Source organism: Phlebotomus papatasi, chromosome 2 (assembly GCF_024763615.1).
Source record: "Phlebotomus papatasi isolate M1 chromosome 2, Ppap_2.1, whole genome shotgun sequence".
Classification (NCBI taxonomy): Eukaryota; Metazoa; Arthropoda; class Insecta; order Diptera; family Psychodidae; genus Phlebotomus; species Phlebotomus papatasi.
In genome coordinates, this window is record NC_077223.1 from 32,603,077 (window position 1) to 32,621,197 (window position 18,121).

General features: G+C 33.6%; 2 protein-coding genes across 2 annotated transcripts in view; one reads left to right on the top strand and one right to left on the bottom strand.

The window, feature by feature from the left end:
• The window catches only part of LOC129803533 (uncharacterized), a 37,047-nt gene extending 33,292 nt beyond the window's left edge, over nt 1–3,755 (bottom strand). Inside the window, exon 1 of the mRNA XM_055850165.1 lies at nt 2,741–3,755. Coding sequence (XP_055706140.1) covers nt 2,741–2,804 — 64 coding nt within the window. The 5' untranslated portion in view covers nt 2,805–3,755. The remainder of the gene's footprint in view (nt 1–2,740) is intronic.
• A 3,201-nt stretch (nt 3,756–6,956) lies between these two features.
• LOC129803517 (drebrin-like protein) lies at nt 6,957–14,180 on the top strand. The gene is made up of 5 exons (XM_055850131.1): nt 6,957–7,164; nt 7,242–7,413; nt 7,522–8,003; nt 13,134–13,283; nt 13,370–14,180. The coding sequence occupies exons 1-5, from the start codon at nt 7,082–7,084 to the stop codon at nt 13,881–13,883; spliced, it is 1,401 nt and encodes a 466-aa protein (XP_055706106.1). The 5' UTR covers nt 6,957–7,081; the 3' UTR covers nt 13,884–14,180.
• The last annotated feature ends 3,941 nt before the right edge of the window (nt 14,181–18,121 follow it).

The window sequence follows — 18,121 nt, forward strand, 5'->3', positions numbered from 1 at the left end:
AATTGTGAGAAACAGAAACTTACTTCAAAATGCACTATTATCACGAAAAAATTATTACAATACGTAGATGTCATTGGCTAAGGTTTGTAAAATAAAGAATCTCAGTTAACTGAACAGTTAAGAAGCAGTTCAACTTCATAATGTACTTATGTTCTGAAGCCGTCTTTCTTAGTCAGACTTTCCGCGCTGTGCGAATTTTAGCAAATTATCCTAATGCGGTAAACTTGGAAAACACTTCTCAAAATTGTAAGGAAATTATTTTAAAAAGAGTTCAATAATTAAATATTTTGTTTTTTTTTTTTTGGTTTCCGTCTGGTATTCTATGATCGATTGCTTTATAAGTTTAAGAATTCGGAGGTTAATCTCTTTGGCATCTTTTGAGACTCTGAATATCCAACAAAAAATCTGGATGTTCTAGGAAAAACACTTTTTTTTAAATTATTTATAACTGATGACATTTAAATTCTTGTGTGGTTTCATTAGAAGGTAAAATGACATTAAAATCTAGAATATTGTTTGTAAGACTTCAATTAATTTCTGAGCTAAGAGAGTTTTAATCAAAAAATTATGAAATTGGCTTGCAACATGTTGCAGTCTTGAAATACTTATGAATTCTATTAACAGTAAACCTACAGACCGTTTTTGTTCGTTTTTCGTATTCGGTCAAATGACACACCGCGTTAGGTGGGATACTCAACACATTTTTCTTGGAAGAGGAAAAAGAAATTAAAATTAAACACCGAAAAATATATTACATGAATATTTTAAGAAATTGATAGCGATATTGTACCCTTTAAATATGTGTTAAACCGGTCAATTGGACCGGATTTGGTAGATTGTATGTTAAGCATCCCTCTACTACGGATAGTAGGAAAAAATTTCTGTTGCTTTGCTATCTCAAAAATTGACATAAACTGACATTATGGCTGTGTAATCTAAAAATATGCGATGTTTTTCTTTTTGACTGTTACTAACGGAAAAGTATTTTCTCTTCTTTATTGTCTTGTACAAGTCTCAGAACAAGGCATTATACAAACAAAATTCTTATATACTGTTTCTTATCGCCCTTGGCACCGTCTCGGTTAATACAAAAAGCAAAGTGGCGCACTCTTATGGCATTTATACACTAGAGAAATATACCCATATTGAAGCAAATTCCTTACGCTTGTGTAGGAAAAACTCTTCAATATGGACATAAATTTCTCTAGTGTGTAGAGGCCATAAAGGGGCTTAAATGTTTCTATAGGAATACAAACACTAAATACTCATTATAAAACTTTTAAAAGTGGATAAAAGACTCGCTAAAGCAAGGGCCTATCAAGCCTAATAAAAAGAGAAGCTATTTCTCACTTTTCCTTGTAAAAATGTTACAGCTATTGCACCGCGACTTAAATAAATTTGCTCGTAGTTCTTGTATAATTTTGGCGAACATTATGAAATATGTTTTTTTAGATAGCCTTTAATACACGATTTCGAAATATATCAGACTGATAAGTAAATTCTCTTTAGGAAAAAACTTACCAATAGTCTTCAGTACCTCTATGCAAAAACGTATGGTAAAATGAAATGTCGAAGGGCCCTTGCGCTAAAGTCTTGATTCGATAGGGCAGCTATTTTGTTTCTTGAATACCCTTGATGGACTCCTTACGGCGTTATCACACTTGCACATTAAAATTTTAATGTGATTCACATTAATTGTCGCTTGTGAGTGTCCAAATATGTTATTTGTGTCTCTGAGTCACTTAATATTTGGGGTTTTTCTATTTATTGATAAAGAAGTGGACTTGGCCTGCAAAAGTAAGTTTAAATTTACCTAAAGTATAAATATTTTTCACAGAGAGAAAATCGCATTAATTTTTCGCATTATTGCTATAAATCAATTTGTATCAAATTTTGCGGGCCAAGTCTACCTTTTTATCAACAAATAGATCAAATTTTGAATATAAAATGATTCAAACACACAAATTACACATTTGGACTCTCACCAGCGACAATTAATGTGAATCCATATTAAAATTTTAATGTGCAAGTGGGATAACACAGTTCGTCTTTAATTTTTATGTCGTCTAACGCATCTAGTGGCCTCTACACACTATAGAAATTATGTCCATATTGAAGAGCTTTTCTACACAAGCATAGGGAATTTGCCTCAATATGGACATAAAATTCTCTAATGTGTAGAGGCCATAACACTAGAAGAAATTTTCTTCAAAAATCATTTTAAGAAATGCTCTCCTGTATAGAGAGGCATTTAAGGCCCCTACACATTAGGAGCAATTCTCGTCAAAAAATGCATTTTTAACAGAATTTTGACGTTTACGCCTAAAGCAATATAGGCAATATCCATCAAACAAATGAATTTTTGACGAAAATTACTTCCAATGTGTAGAGGCCGTAGAGGCCTTCAAGGCTTATATCTTTTTGGAGAAATATTCGTCAAAAATAGTATTTTTGACAGAATTTTGACGTTTTTACTTACAGCACTGCAATTTTCTTTAAAAAAATACATTTTTTGACGAAAATTGTTGCCGATGTGAAGAGGTCTTAATATGAAAACCATTAAATCCAGGGAAATTATTTCTAATGTTTTTAATTAAAATTTAATATTACTAAAGAGAATTAAAAGAGGCAATAATCTCTAATCTATAATTAAAAAAAATTGCTCAACTCTGATGTTTGGTCTAACAAAAGGGGGATTCAATTTATAAAAGGAAGAAACTAAAAATTTGACAGGACTCACCGGGAGTTTTTTCTTGAACCATTGTGGCTGCAGCCCTCGAGAGAACTTCCAGAGGTGATTCCATGAGACTCCTGTCCAGCTGCTGGATGATCTGCACGTTAGAGGGCTCAGAGATGTTCCTTTTCCTGAACACTATCACCGGTCCTGGCCTTTTGAGATTTCACAAATAACTTTTTCACACCACCCTCAAATCACTTGAATGCACCCCTCTTTTCTGCTCACTCGTTGTGTTCTTCTCTGGTCTGTATCAGCTACTTTTGGTGACTTTCTGCGCTCCACGCATTCAGACGTTACAATAAAATAATCAATACTCCGCGCCGAGGAGCAGCATTACAGCGCATTATTGTGTGTGGATGTGAAGTTTCTGGTTGTCGTGGAGTACAAGACACTTTTGTACATCGGCTCGCAGCCGCATTCCAGAGAGATGATTTTTTCTTCACGACTTTTTTTTTGTGTCTTTCCTCTCTTTACCTCTTCAGCTCCCAAATAGCCCAACAAATTTTTTGGCTTATACACAACTCTCTCTCTCCTCACGTTTTCACTCCCGGATGGAGTCTTATCAGCAGACTTTCCCTTCAAAACTCACACAACTCTTGCCCCCGGGATGTCTCCCGTCGTCCTTTCTTTTCCTGGGCAGACGATGAGATTTCCAGGGGATTTTCCACCCACCACACAAATTTTCTCCTTCCGGAAAATCAATGAGCACAAGAGAAAGAATTCTCAATAAAAAAAAAACACTCCACACAGCAAATTTTGTTTATGGGTTGTCTTTTATATGAATTTTCTACAATTTCACTCGTCGCAATCTTCCTGAATGCACCATGTACAGCTAACCAACACCTTGTACACAATCACGCGACAAGCTGTCGTGAGAAAAGTGGACTATTTTACCGTGAAATTCCACTTGAAAATAGAATTGAATCGAGTTGATTTTTTGACATTTGATATGGAATGCGTGCGGAATTCGCGGTATGCGGACCAAATTGAACTTTTATGCTGGCTTTTTACCAAAATCCCTTCAAATTGACCGTTAGACAGTTTTAGTAGACAGTATTGCATAAAAACTTCAAAGAGAGGGACTTTTTTCAACAAAATCTGAGGAGAAATCCATGGATTGCTATGGAAATATCCGACGAAATTGACGAATGAGGGGCCTGCATTGGAACCTTTCCACTCCTCCATAAATGCTAGCGACATCTATGGGAATTCCAAAGTAAGCTTCACTTTTATTAATCAGTAAATTTTAAGGTTCAAACACATTCACATAAGAATAATCACAATCACAGCATTTTTTTAAATTATAATCTTATTATTTTATACAAAGTACAGAGTACTATGGCGATCTGCCTGGCATCATTTAGTCCTATGTTACAATTAATGCTACCTTCAGTACAAATCTTATTCTCCTTAATAATGGTAATTTGTATGTTCTACTTTCCTTTAATGATTTTTTTTAAATTTTAAATAAAGACCATAATCTTGAAAATTCCAATTCACCACTCAAATTAATCCCCTAACGGGTAAGACCGCCTCCAGGCGGTCATTCTATAAATCGCATTTACTGCAATAATATTACAGTGCCCGCTTTGTAATCCGGATGATTAGGAGACAATATGACAGATGTCCTCTTCGTAATCCGGATGGATTTTTTGAATTTGTTCAACGTCTCGCTAATATAATACAATTTTTTTTTTGTAAAAATAGAATAAAAGTTTAAAAAAAAAGATTAAAAAGACGTAATTAGAGAATTCTATGCTATTATACTTCGTTTATTAAACAAAAACATCACAGGATAATTCATTTTCATTGCTGAACACACATGCATACATGACCTCAAAATTATTTTAAACGTAACCGTCGATAACTCGTGCGGATTACGGCGATCCGGATTAGAGAGTGGGCACTGTACTTATTTGAAGTTGAAATATGTACAGTGTCCTCAGTTATAGTCTTACTAACTTATTTTCTGAATCTGAACTCATTTTGACCTTTCGTTTGCTTACAATCTTCAGTTTTGTGTGCCAGGTCAGAGAAATAAACAACAAAAAGTCGCTCGCGACATTTTGCGTTTTCAAGTGCTAAAAAGATTGTTTTAAATTAATCTAACTGTAGTAAGAATCTTATTTCCTGAAAGATATGTTCTTCTAGTTTGTATATTTCAATTGATAAGTGTGAAAAAAAAACTAGAAGTAAGTGTTTTAGAAGAAAAAAAAGTAAGACCGCCTGTGGGCGGTCTTATCCGTTTAAGGGTAAAATTTTCAAAAATTACCGATTTTTTTATTTAATTGTTTTGGTTGTTCTAATAAAATATATTATTATTTTGCAATATATTAATCATGGAAAACAATTGAGATTACACGAAGACTGTCTAGAATGAGTAAAATGGTCGATTTCTGCGAATTAAGCAAAATTGATAAAGAAGCAGACTTCAACAGTGATGATAAGTTCCCTAATTCGTCCTTTAATGCCCCAGATCGTGAAATAAAACCAGAAGATGAGCAATGTATTTCAAAGGACCTTCAAATTATACAAGTAGGTGACGTTTTCATATCTAGCCTGCGACCTATTAGTTTAAAATCAGTCTCATTGAAACACCTTGAGCTTCATTAACGTTTAATTATAAAAATTATAAACGTTTTTTTCCTAAAAATTATCATTTCTTAGATAATCATACAACATTCATCCATAAAAAACGTTTAAAATTAATTTATTTTACTATTTGTTCACTATTTTTCAATAAAAATATTTCAGTATTTTTATGCCTTAAACGGATATGACCGCCTGGAAGCGGTCTTTACCTTTTCTCACCTGGCGCCCAAACGGAAAGAGATAATGAAGAATGGATGGTATTTTTGAGTTCAGTGGAGAGTGGACCATTAATTACCCTAGACAAAATTATTTAACTACTTTTTTTGGATATTAAAGAAAACGCCGTTAGAGGGTTAAATATTAGCAAAACGAAAAAACGGTATAAAGGGTGGAGTAAGTACTTTTGACCACTTTAAGGTTTCATGTGCTTGTAATTTTTATAATCTTTATTTAAATAAAATGAAATTTTGTACAAAAATACCTTAAAGCCGTTTCTTCATAATAATCCAAAAGAATTCCCAAATTTTTTTGGATATTTTAGTGAAAAATGCATTTTATGTAACTATGCATTTTTTAGTACTTTTGGCCACTTTGTAAGCACTTTTGGCCATTGTGTGTAAGCAGTTTTGGCCACTTGTTTCCAATAGAATTTTAATAAAATATCAGAAGAAATAGCTTTCGAAAACTTTCACAAATACACAGGACAAGTCCTATTCTTATTTAACACCAATTTTATGTGATTATTAGAGTATTTTAAACGACTTTTTGCACATTTTCTATTTGATGTAAAAATCAGTTAAAAGGCACGATTGTTTTTACTGAAATCAACGAGGTGCGCCACGTTTAAAATGTATGGGAAAATGAGTGGCCAAAAGTACTTACACAGCCGAAAAATGTAAGCTCTTTTAGCCACATCCGATTTTCATTAAATTTGTTAGAAAATCTTATTAAGGATGATATCACAATAAAATTTAGTTAATTAAGAAATGGACTTTCATTGAATAACATCAAATTCTTTCCTCAAAAATATGAAATAATGCAAAACAATTTCTCTTAACATTGATAAGTTTCTTAAGAATCCCATGTTTTTTTTAGTGATTGTTTACCATGTCGAGAATTTCTTTCAATAACTTATAATTAATCAAGTCGATATAAAATCAAATATGGTTTTCTGATTCGTTAGATTAGAGGTCACGAAATAAGACCCATTTTCCTGTTCTAAATAAACTCATGATTGCCTTACAATGTGATTTTACTTTAGGTGGCCAAAATTGCTTACATGGCCAAAAGGGCTGACTCTACCCTATCATTAAACATTCTTGTCGCCACTGTATTTACCTTGTCGCCGCTGTATTTCTCAGAATTTCTTGATTTTTATTGAATATGATTGTACTTTTTACACTTTCAAATAATTTTCGATTAAAAAATCATTTTAAAAAATTTCAGCGAATTATAAATTTAAAAAAAATAATTTAGTCAGTAATTCAAAATTTTAGTGGCAGATTAAGCAGATCATTGCAAAAATTCAACAAATCAAATTGGTTTGTTTGCAGCTTAAAAAATTATGAAAGGAAACTTCTTTGGATTTGATGGAAATTTCTGCGGATTGCCTTCTTTGGTTCCCATGTCTGCAGTTGTTGGGTTTACTTTGCCGGAAAGTGTCAGTTTTCTATGCAAGGTGGGTCTTTTTCGCAAAAAAGGCGTGTTTTTTTGCCCTCAAAGGAGCACCCAAGATAGTGCAATTGTCCCCAAATGACGGTGAACTTGTCGAAAAATCGTGAGGCAATTGTAGCAGCCTGGCAGGATGTTCTGGATGACAAAACTGAGACTGATTGGTGAGTGAAAGGTCTTTTGTTTTTGCTAGAGAAGATGGGATTAATTAAATTTCACCAATTAATTGTATGGTAATCAGGGCGTTGTTTGGCTACGAGGGACAGACTAATGATCTGAAAGTTGTGGCATGTGGAAGCGGGGGCTTAGATGAGCTCAATGAGGAGCTGAACAGTGGCAAAATTATGTATGCATTTGTAAGGGTGGCTGATCCCAAAACTTCCCTCTCCAAGAACATTCTCATCAACTGGCAAGTGAGTAATTTGGCCAGCAGTTTGTGCTTGCTCTGTGGCTCAGACCCCGTGCCACTGATAAGATAAGCTAATGAGTCACTGGGTAATTGGCATTCTTTGTCTGCACAGGGTGAGGGTGCTCCGGTGCTTCGGAAGGGAACATGTGCCAATCACACGAGAGATGTGGCTAATCTTCTGAAGGGAGCCCATCTCACCATCAATGCTCGACTGGAGGATGATGTTGATCAGGAGAGAATTCTGCAAAAACTGAGCCTGGTGGGATCGGCGTACAGTTTTAAGGAACCCCGTCAGGTTGATGATAGTCAGCGGGGTCCCGTAGGTACCACCTATACACGTGTCATCCCCGCCAAGGAGATCAACGCCGCTGAAAGGGACAATTTCTGGCGTCGCGAGGAGGAAGAGGAGAAGCGTCGTGTGGAAGTTGAGCGAGAGAGGAAGCGCCTGGAACTGCTGAAAGTGGAGGAAGAACGTCGACAGCGCGAGGAGCGAGAACACACCGAGAGGGAGAAGAGGACTGCCATTCCGGAGAAGAAGTCTCCAGCTACGTCTCCGGCCGCTGAAGCTGCAACGCTTATCGCAGCAAAATCAAGGTAAGTTCCTTTTCCACACAAAAACATTATATTGGGATTTATGGTGGCATTAATTCAAGAGTGAAAGTACAACTCAAATTAATTCATGCGCCAAATATTGCTTTCTTTTGCTTTGCAAATTATTTTTTGCTTTTTTGAAATATTTTTCAAATTCACGAAAAGTGTTTCCTACTTTTTGAGTGATTTTGAAGAAGTCACAGATATTGAAATTGAGCAGGAGATTGATTGGGCTCAAACCAATTTATAAATTAAAAAAAAAAAACTGCTCTCGAAGTTCGAGCAGTTGAAATATGGAATACAAATTGTGATAAAAAGATGAATTCGAGGTTTCTTTAGGAAAAAAAACTTTTAGGGTAATTGTCCTAATTCAAAACCATTTCCAAACGCTTTAACTTTGACAGAAGATTCAACACATTAAGTTGATATTTTTTCTGAAGAGAATTACATAAATTTGCTCCTTGACTCTTCTAGAATGTTACTGTTTAGTGAAAATTTTTTAAATATAATTTGAAAACTTCTTAAACACAAGAAAAATACGCGAGTGTAAAATGCTTTAATTGGAAACAAATTAATCCAAATGGAGACAAGGGAAAGTTTCTAATTGGAGACAAACAGCGTAAGTGAAACCGCGACGAAAGGCTTCCAAAACATTTTTGAGTTGCTCTTGAGTGCAGGATTTGTTCTTATTCCTGGTCTTTTCTCCTTTCCCATCTAAAACAATAAGAAAATCTCTCCAAAAAAACATATTTCCGAGGTTTCCTATTGAAGCATTTGCAGACAATTCAGAAAAACCCTTTTTTATCCATGAAAGAGGTAATTATTTCATTTGAAAACTTCACGTACCGTTGACAATAAAGATTAGCGCTTAATTTAACTAAAATTAGCCAGAAATATGACATAAATGTTAAACGAAACGAATAAACAGCAGTCACTTTATTGTGTTTCTTTGGCAATCAGAACAGAAAAACAAATTGGCAATCAGAATTCAAATCAGGGAGGAGGATGAAGGCCAATTTTAACAAATTCGACGGGATGTCGAATTTTCCGTCTGACATTTTGAGCAAAAATTTTGCATGACCTTTCGCGAAGCGAGAAAAGAACAACAAAATGTATTCCCATATCTGTGGAACTATTTTTCCTAAGTAAATGAAGGACTAAAGTAATTAAGAATCCATTCCCGACAGCAATTCGAATATCAATTTCCCACACATAAATCATCTAAAATCACTCAATTTGTGTATGATGTACACTGCTGGCAATAATCATAGCTCCACTTTTTCATATTGAAAAAACTTTGAAAAAAAATTTTTTACAAAAAAAATAAAAAAGTCATTTGAAGGTATTTTCAAACCGATATGAAAAATTGCTATTTAAATTTTATACCGTTAGAACTGTGAGTACTGTGATAGAATCTTTATCAAAATGGCGATTTTCGGGCGGCAATAATTATAGCTCCACTCAATAAATTTGGCTCCAGGGTATTTATTTTCAATCAGTGAAGGTAAATATCTTTTAGTAATTTAATTTATAACTTTATTAAGCTAATTAGAATCATTTTTATAAAGTTTTTTATGAATTTTGCTGAAATTTTGTAAGAAAAATGTTTAATGAACAAAAATAAGGGATTAATTAAGGTCTTGAAGGGAATGAAAATTTACAACCAAAAAATTTCCATAAAAATAACAAGATCCTATCACCTTTCATCCGAATTTGTCCATATAGCCAACATATATGCATTTTAAACCACTCCCAGGGCTAAGAATCTTCTTTTGTTAGAGGCAAAAGTGTGCAATTTTCCGTGTTACTGTCGAAAAAAATAAGTTTTCTACCGAAATTTGATGTTAAACAATGCTGACTGTTTAATCTCATCATGTCCTGTTAATTCTGCCCCAAAACAGAATTCCAACTGACTAAGGGGGTCTTCATAATACTGGAACAAAAAATTATCAAAAAGAAGCTTTTTGCAGTTTGATGAATAGAAGGTGTTTTACATCATTTAGGTGGTTTAAAATTATTTTTTCAGACAGAAAACAAGTTAAGACAAGACCTGTCAATTTTTTATTCGAAAAAAATAATTTTGTACCACTTAAATTATGTAAAACACCTTCTGTTCATCAAACTGAAAAAAGCTTCTTTTTGATAATTTTTTGTTCCAGTATTATAAAGACCCCCTTAGTCACTTGGGATTCTGGTTTGGGGCAGAATTAACAGGACATGATGAGATTAAACAGTCAGCATTGTTTAACATCACATTTCGGTAGAAAACTTATTTTTTTCGACAGTAACACGGAAAATTGCACACTTTTGCCTCTAACAAAAGAAGATTCTTAGCCCTGGGAGTGGTTTAAAATGCATATATGTTGGCTATATGGACAAATTCGGATGAAAGGTGATAGGATCTTGTTATTTTTATGGAAATTTTTTGGTTGTAAATTTTCATTCCCTTCAAGACCTTAATTAATCCCTTATTTTTGTTCATTAAACATTTTTCTTACAAAATTTCAGCAAAATTCATAAAAAACTTTATAAAAATGATTCTAATTAGCTTAATAAAGTTATAAATTAAATTACTAAAAGATATTTACCTTCACTGATTGAAAATAAATACCCTGGAGCCAAATTTATTGAGTGGAGCTATAATTATTGCCGCCCGAAAATCGCCATTTTGATAAAGATTCTATCACAGTACTCACAGTTCTAACGGTATAAAATTTAAATAGCAATTTTTCATATCGGTTTGAAAATACCTTCAAATGACTTTTTTATTTTTTTTTCTAAAAAATTTTTTTTTCAAAGTTTTTCCAGTATGAAAAAGTGGAGCTATGATTATTGCCAGCAGTGTATAATACCATGGGAAGGAATGGATTAAATTATTAGTTTATTAATTTAATGACCACCTTTTATTTTTTCCTGGTCATATTTTTTACTGACTGCTTCCCCAAAAACCCCAAAAACTGAAATTTGGATTTTTGGGAGAATGTTACAAACTAAATATACTTTGCATTGTAACATCACTTTCAATTTATAATCAGTGAAGAAAATAGTCCGATTAGGTACTAAAATAATCCTATCTAGAAGAAAAAAAGTACAGGCATTACTTATGGCCACATTAAGTACATATCTCCTTATAACTGTTGATCTTTTTGACCAATTAAAGCAAAATTTTAAGAGTAATTTCTTTCATGTAGTTTCTTTCGATATATTCAAATGATTTTACTATGAAAATCCTTCAAACACCGGAAAATATATGATTTTCCCAACCATGTAAAATTCATAACTTGTGGCTTCTTTTACGAACTTATGGCCACAATTTCAAATGTTATAAAACAAACTGTAAAAAAATAATTTTGATACAAAAAAAAGAAAAACATTTTATGCACTTTCATAGGTTTTTTTTTTTATTTTTTGACAAATTTTTCATAGTTTTTCAAATATTTTTCTCATAATAATCGGATACTACTAATATTGATTCTCCCCAAAAGTGGCTAGTAATCCAATCAGATTTTCGTGATGTAAAAGCTAAATTTGACTGCATAAAGAACCCAACTTATAATATCCTCTTCTGCCTGTTCTCTAAGAGCACTGGAAAGCCTCCATGAACTAATGTTTGCTCCGGAGACTTTCCGAATACTTTAACGCAGAGTTTGTGAGGGAATGTGGTACAGCTGAAATGACTGGAATACTTTGGTCGTGGTCATTCTATTCTCAATGCTTCTCAATGCCCCTTTGCATCCTTTGAGTTCAATAATGAGGCTTTTCTTTAGTTTTTTTTCGTGTTTTTCATTGTCCTAAGAGAGAAGAACAGAAAAAGTTAGGTTATTTACAAAAAAATGCAATTCATGGAGAAAATCAAAATATCATAGACGCTACTCATTTATAAACAATTTTATGATACAACTTCTACACTTACCTTAAATTTGATTAAATTTATGTTAGAAAACTTAGATTCACTGAATCAAAAATAAGAAATAACACGATTGACTACTCGCTAAATCAAATATCTGTGAGGGCGCCACATGTCAAATGCTGTGGCCACAAGTTAATAATCTTATCAAATTGGTTATAACTTATGGCTTTGTCATTATTATTTTTTTGTTTAAAAAATCATCAAAATCAAGTGGTAAAAGAAAATATAGTGTTACCTAAGAAAACAAGTTTTGAAAAATAGTACTAAACATTTTTTTATTGAATATATAAAATTTAATCAATAAAAATTGTGAGATCGTTAGTAAATTTCTTAACGATTTAATGTATATTTGACTGTCGGGCGCATAAGTGAAATAATTCCCACAAAATAATTAAAATTCTATTGGAAGATAAAAGTAAATCTCTTTAAAAGTTGCATTTAATGATAGCGTATCAAATATACCTAATTTTGTGGTTCTTCGAAATTAATTACCAACGCTAAGACGGCGGTGGACGTAAGCATTGCTTTCTGACAAATCTTTATACATATCTTAATAAATGTATCCCTTTTCTTCTGCTTTCAAGAGCACTAGCTCAAAAGCATTGTTATTAATAAATAAATAAAAAAAATAATTTGCGGGAAAAGATTGAAGATATCTCCGAGGTGGCCACAAGTATAGACTGGCCATAAGTAATGCCGTCACCCTATGTGAAATTTCAATGAAATTGGTGTATTATTCAAAAAGTATTAACTATCGCTTACCAAAATTTAGTCTTAGAATTTTATTCCAAATAACTTGAAACTTTAAAAAAAGTATTCTTGACATATTGAATTAATTATTCACAATAGTAGATTTTTTTGAATTGTCAAGGAGTTTAAATATTTGAGTATTGGGATCATTTTGTAGTTGATTTCATGAAAGAACGTCAAGCTTTTTTTGCTAATTGTTTTGGCTTGCAATGGCATAAATGCAATTTGTGTGGTTAAAAAATGAATCACAATTATTTTGTGTGTCTCTGGCTTTGTGGAATTCAGTGAAGAATGTCTGATGATCACTCAAGCTTTCATACAATAAGCATTTCTATGGGGCGTCAGCGTGGGAATCTCACTAAATTAATTAGGCACAAGGCACACGTGTTTTCAAAGAGGGCAATATCTTCAATTAGATGAATAAAAAAAATTGTTTTGCAAGAATTTTGTGCGTATAATTGATAATATTGCAGTCATGCGACTGATCTTCCCACACGCACCCAAACCAGTGCTGAAATGATGAGGCAACAGAGGAATCAGGAGGCAAAAGAATTGATTGGATCAAGAGTGGGACAGGCAAAGGCAATCTTTTCCCAGAATACAACAAATGTTCCTGTCACAAAGTGAGTTCACACTTTTGAGAGGGTTGAAAGGGAGGGAAGGATTCGAAGGAAATTGGGTTCATGCGGGATTATTTTTTTCTCTATAGAGCATCAGCTCCAGTGAAGCCTGCTCGAAATTCTCTAGCACAGCGTATTAATTCGTTGAATCAGCAGCAGCAGCAAGAGGAGCCACCGGCCAAGGTGGAGGCTGCAGAAGTGCCAACAAATGGTCAGAGTGTCGCGGTACAGAATCCACGGGGATTCGAGGTTGAGGAGGAGAGTGAGGAGCAATTTAGCACAATAAAGAGATCACCGCACACGAAGAGTGTAGAACAGACACCGGTGGAGGAAGAGGCCAAGCCTCTGCCCACTGCTGAAGTGCCCCAAGAAGCGTCCAAGGAGGATGAAACTGTGGCACAGGAAGTTATGGCGGATATGGGATTGCGAGCTATTGCCCTTTATGACTATCAGGCTGCCGATGAGACAGAAATTAATTTCGATCCAGGGGACATCATTACGCACATTGATCGCATTGATGAAGGTTGGTGGCAGGGATTGGGTCCCGATGGCAGCTACGGTCTGTTCCCAGCTAATTATGTAGAGCTCCTGAAGGAGCCCTAACCTCGATTTATTCCACGGTCATACGGTAGATTTTTTTTTTAAAAATTTTAGAAATCGACCCCTTTCCTATAATCAAAAGGTATATTTCGTCCAATTTTATACACATTAACACAGTATTTCTTTTACAATACTTTTTTTTACCACTTTACTTGCCAAGTGGCAAATCATTAATTGCAATTTGTTACTTTTTCACTTAAAAAAATTATCGAGCAAATGACTATTTTATATGTTATTGGCAATTTATAAAAGTAATTCTCGTCTATATTTAGCAAAATAAATGTGAAAAAATTATATAAATTGTTTTATCGTTTTATTTTGAAGCCTACGTGCAGTCGCAGTGAGTTGCATATTTGCAGGATTAGTTGCTGAGGAAGTTGCATGCAACTACTCAAAAGTAAGTCTCACGCGACACTTTGAATTTGTCTTTCTCAAAAATTATTACATGATTTTAAGAAAAAATCATAGAAGATTGGGACACTTTCAAACTCGAACTTACAATAGAGTTCCTCAAATTTGAACATTTTGGGGGTATTTAAAGGACGATTGGAACACCGGTGTCCCATAGAAGAAATTATTTTTCCTGACAATTTAAGGATACTTTTTTCTAATATTTATACATACAGTAGAGTCTCGCTATAGGCCATCGTTCTATAGTCCACAATTTATCGACCGTTGATTTCAAAAGGACAAGTACCACAATCGCAAAGAAAGTGGAAGCCGTCGAGCAATTTCAATACTAAAAATCGTTGATAATTTTAAAAAATTACATGGACTATAGTGCGACCCAAGTGTCAAATTTGAAACCAAATATGGACTATAGCGAGACTCTACTGTAATCACAAAGTAGAAGGATGTAGGAATCTAGTATATTTTTTACAAATCTCTAGCTATTAGGTATACATTAAATATTTAAGCTCAAAAATGTGGAATTTTCAAGTTCTTGAATTGGTCAATGAATTTTAGATTTTTTTATATTTACAATTTTTTTAAGCAAAACCCTTTGGGATCTATAAACTACGACAACTGCACATAATATTTTTATTCAGAGTGAAAATTATCATGAATTGGTATTTTCAGAAAAGCTTCTTGAATTTCATGGGACATATATGTTCCAATCGTCCATAGAGGTAAAAAACACTGAATCCGCCTCTGTTGGATTTTCCAAGGTTTGAGGTTGGAATATCTTTTTGTTTTGCTTATTTGTGCAGAAAATATTCAATTATTTGTGAAAACTTGTGTGATTATATCAAGTTCCTCAGTGTAATATTGGCTAGAAACGGTAATATTTCAATAATTAATGAAATAGTTCTACGTAAACATTATAATTCTTATGTATTTATATTTTATATGACTTCCCAGATGAAAAATATTTTCGCGATCAACTAGCATGAAGTAATTCACATCTTATGTCCGGAAAACAGCGATGATGAGGACAATATTGTCCGAGATGAGAAAGATATAACATTTTTGGAACAAGACGGTGATAAAGTAGACTGCGAAGTCCTCGTACAGAATGTTTCTTTGCTGGAACAACCTTCGGTTTCAGTGGAATGTCCATCTGCGTGTGAAGCTCGCAAGAGCATCAAGAGGAAGACAACAATATCGGAACTCAATGTTGCTGAAAACATTTCTGAGGTTCGTACGAAAAACCAAAGGATTCGCGATAGTGTGGCTGATGCAATGAAGAATGAGAAGTAGACTGAACCACCCCTAAGGTGGTCGAAAGATTTCACATGAATTGAGCAGGAGATATCTACGTATACTTCCGGAGTTGTGAAGCATAAGTTCCAGGATATAGAATTAACGCCTTAGAGCATTTTTCTAGCAACTATTTGCTTCTCAGATCTTTCTGCGTTAATCCTGGAACAGATGTAAATATACAACAGACGGAAGGACATTCCCTTTGTCATGGAATCATTTTCACGACTACTGGTCCATTTCTCCTAACATGGGCGTTCCATGTTCCTTTCATTGCATCGACCATGACTAGGCACAGATTTGAAAGCATTAGAAGTGCTATCCATTTCCCGCAAGAGCTCAAAAACTAAAGAAAGGCGTAGATGCACATTGTGCTATCTTAAAAAAAAGAAAATAGGACCAGCTGTATTTGTGAGGAATGCGAAATTAATGTGTGTTACTAGTACTCGAAACTGTTTGGAGGACTACAATAAAAATATTAAATTATGTAAAAAAAATGTGATTGGATTTTTATTTGTTTTAGCTGAGATTCTTTACAATCTAGGAAATACTAAAATTTGTGTTTATCAGTCTTCTCATACTTGTCCAAGGCCAAAAATTATAGGTATATATATGATATATATTATATATTTTTTTCCTTTGGAATTCAACATGTCATCGCCTGATTTTTAAACTTCGTCGGTTCCGAAGAAGACTATTGTAAGTCAAAAATGTAAACTTTACAGGAAAGAAGTTTAAAGTATGACAGCTAATATTTATTTTCATTAATTTCACTGCAATTAGTATACTTTCAGCTTTTGAAACTATTTTATCATACTTACGCATTGAATATCTTCTAGTTAACACTACTTTTAAATTATTTATAGCAAAATTGTGGGCAAAGAACTCAATAATTGTGCACGCTGATTTTAAGTTTTTTTCTTGTAACTTTTGCAGGAATATCTTAATCAACATAAAATTTTGTGGGGATATAGATCTAAGGTTTCTGCATCCAATGATACCATCTTTTTATACTATTGTAAGTAGACTTACAATAGTCTTTTTCGGAACCGACGACTTGTACTTCAATGGTCTTTTTCACAATCGATAACATTTTCAATAAATTGTTTATTCCGTTTATCTCACAAAAATAATAAAGCAAAAGAGTAATTTAACCACACGGAAAAAATTGTTTTTTACCTATATGGACGATTGGAACTTATATGTCCCATAGTTTTCCAAGACTCCTAGGTACTGGAAATTTGTTTTCTAACCATGAATTGCTTATTTAGGCCAAAATATTAAAGGAAACTTGATTTCATTGAATTTCGTTCAGCGGATATCATCTCGTCCTTAAAGGTATAGATGACATTTCTCACTCCTCAAATTTGAACAATATTTCCAAAAACGTAACGGAATTCATGTCAAATGCACTTTCCCTAAATTAATAGAAATAACTTTAGAGAATATGTCAATGTAATTTATTGTGAAATAAATGAAATTTGTTGCGGCAGTTAATATAATACGATAATATTGAGGAAACACCTGAGAAAAATGGTTCTAATTCAGACTCCACGCAAAACTTTCTTCACACAACCTCAAATTTTACATTTTGAACTTAACTGTCGCGTCGTTCAAATTTGAGGAGTTCAAATTTGAGGAACTCGACTGTACTTCAATTTTTATAAGTTTTATAATTTTTTAAATTTATTTTTATAATTTTTACCTTGCCATTAAACTCAACGCTTAACTCTTTACGGACCACAACATATTCAGCGAACGAATTTCAGTAAAACTCACTTTATTGTAAGTCTTAGTGATCAAATATGATACTTTTGTAGAGAAAGAATTTTTTCCGCCTCTGGGAAATTGGAAAACTCATGGGTACTCTCGTCCCCAAAAGAACGAAAAGGAGACAAACTTCAATTTTCCAAAAGCCAATAATATCAATTTTGTGAATTATTTTTGCGTATCAAATGACTCCTTTACAATGTTGATCACTAAAACCAGAAGAATTATTGACTAATATCTTGTGCGATGTCCAGGAAGTGGTCAAGAAGACACCAAATTCCTGCTTGCCATCAGATTCCTCATAAAATTTGACACATAACACTTTAAAACACATTTCTCTCAACACGATGTTATTGTAGACACATGAGGCTTTCTCAAAAGCATAAAAGACACTTCCTGGACAATAAGAATTCACCAAAATCAGGAAGAGTAGGAAAAACTTCCCTGAAAGCAATCTCCCTCGCTGTCAAATTTTGCTAACCTTGTAAATTTTGTTACAAGGTTGGTGTCAAAAAGCAAATGGCGGGCATTGGCGGGATAACCTTACATTTGACCTCTAGATTTTTGCGGATGAGAGTTCCCATAAAGTTTGAACAAGTTTTTTGAAAATTTAAGAAAAAAATGTTTTTCGAATTTATGTAATCTGTAATTGTTAGTTATCATACTTATTGGCCCCGAGAGGTTTTCCCTTATTCTGGTCTAGAAATATCAAAAAAGTCACAATATGTGCAAGGAAGCAGAAAATCGAAAATTCACGATTTTTGACCAAA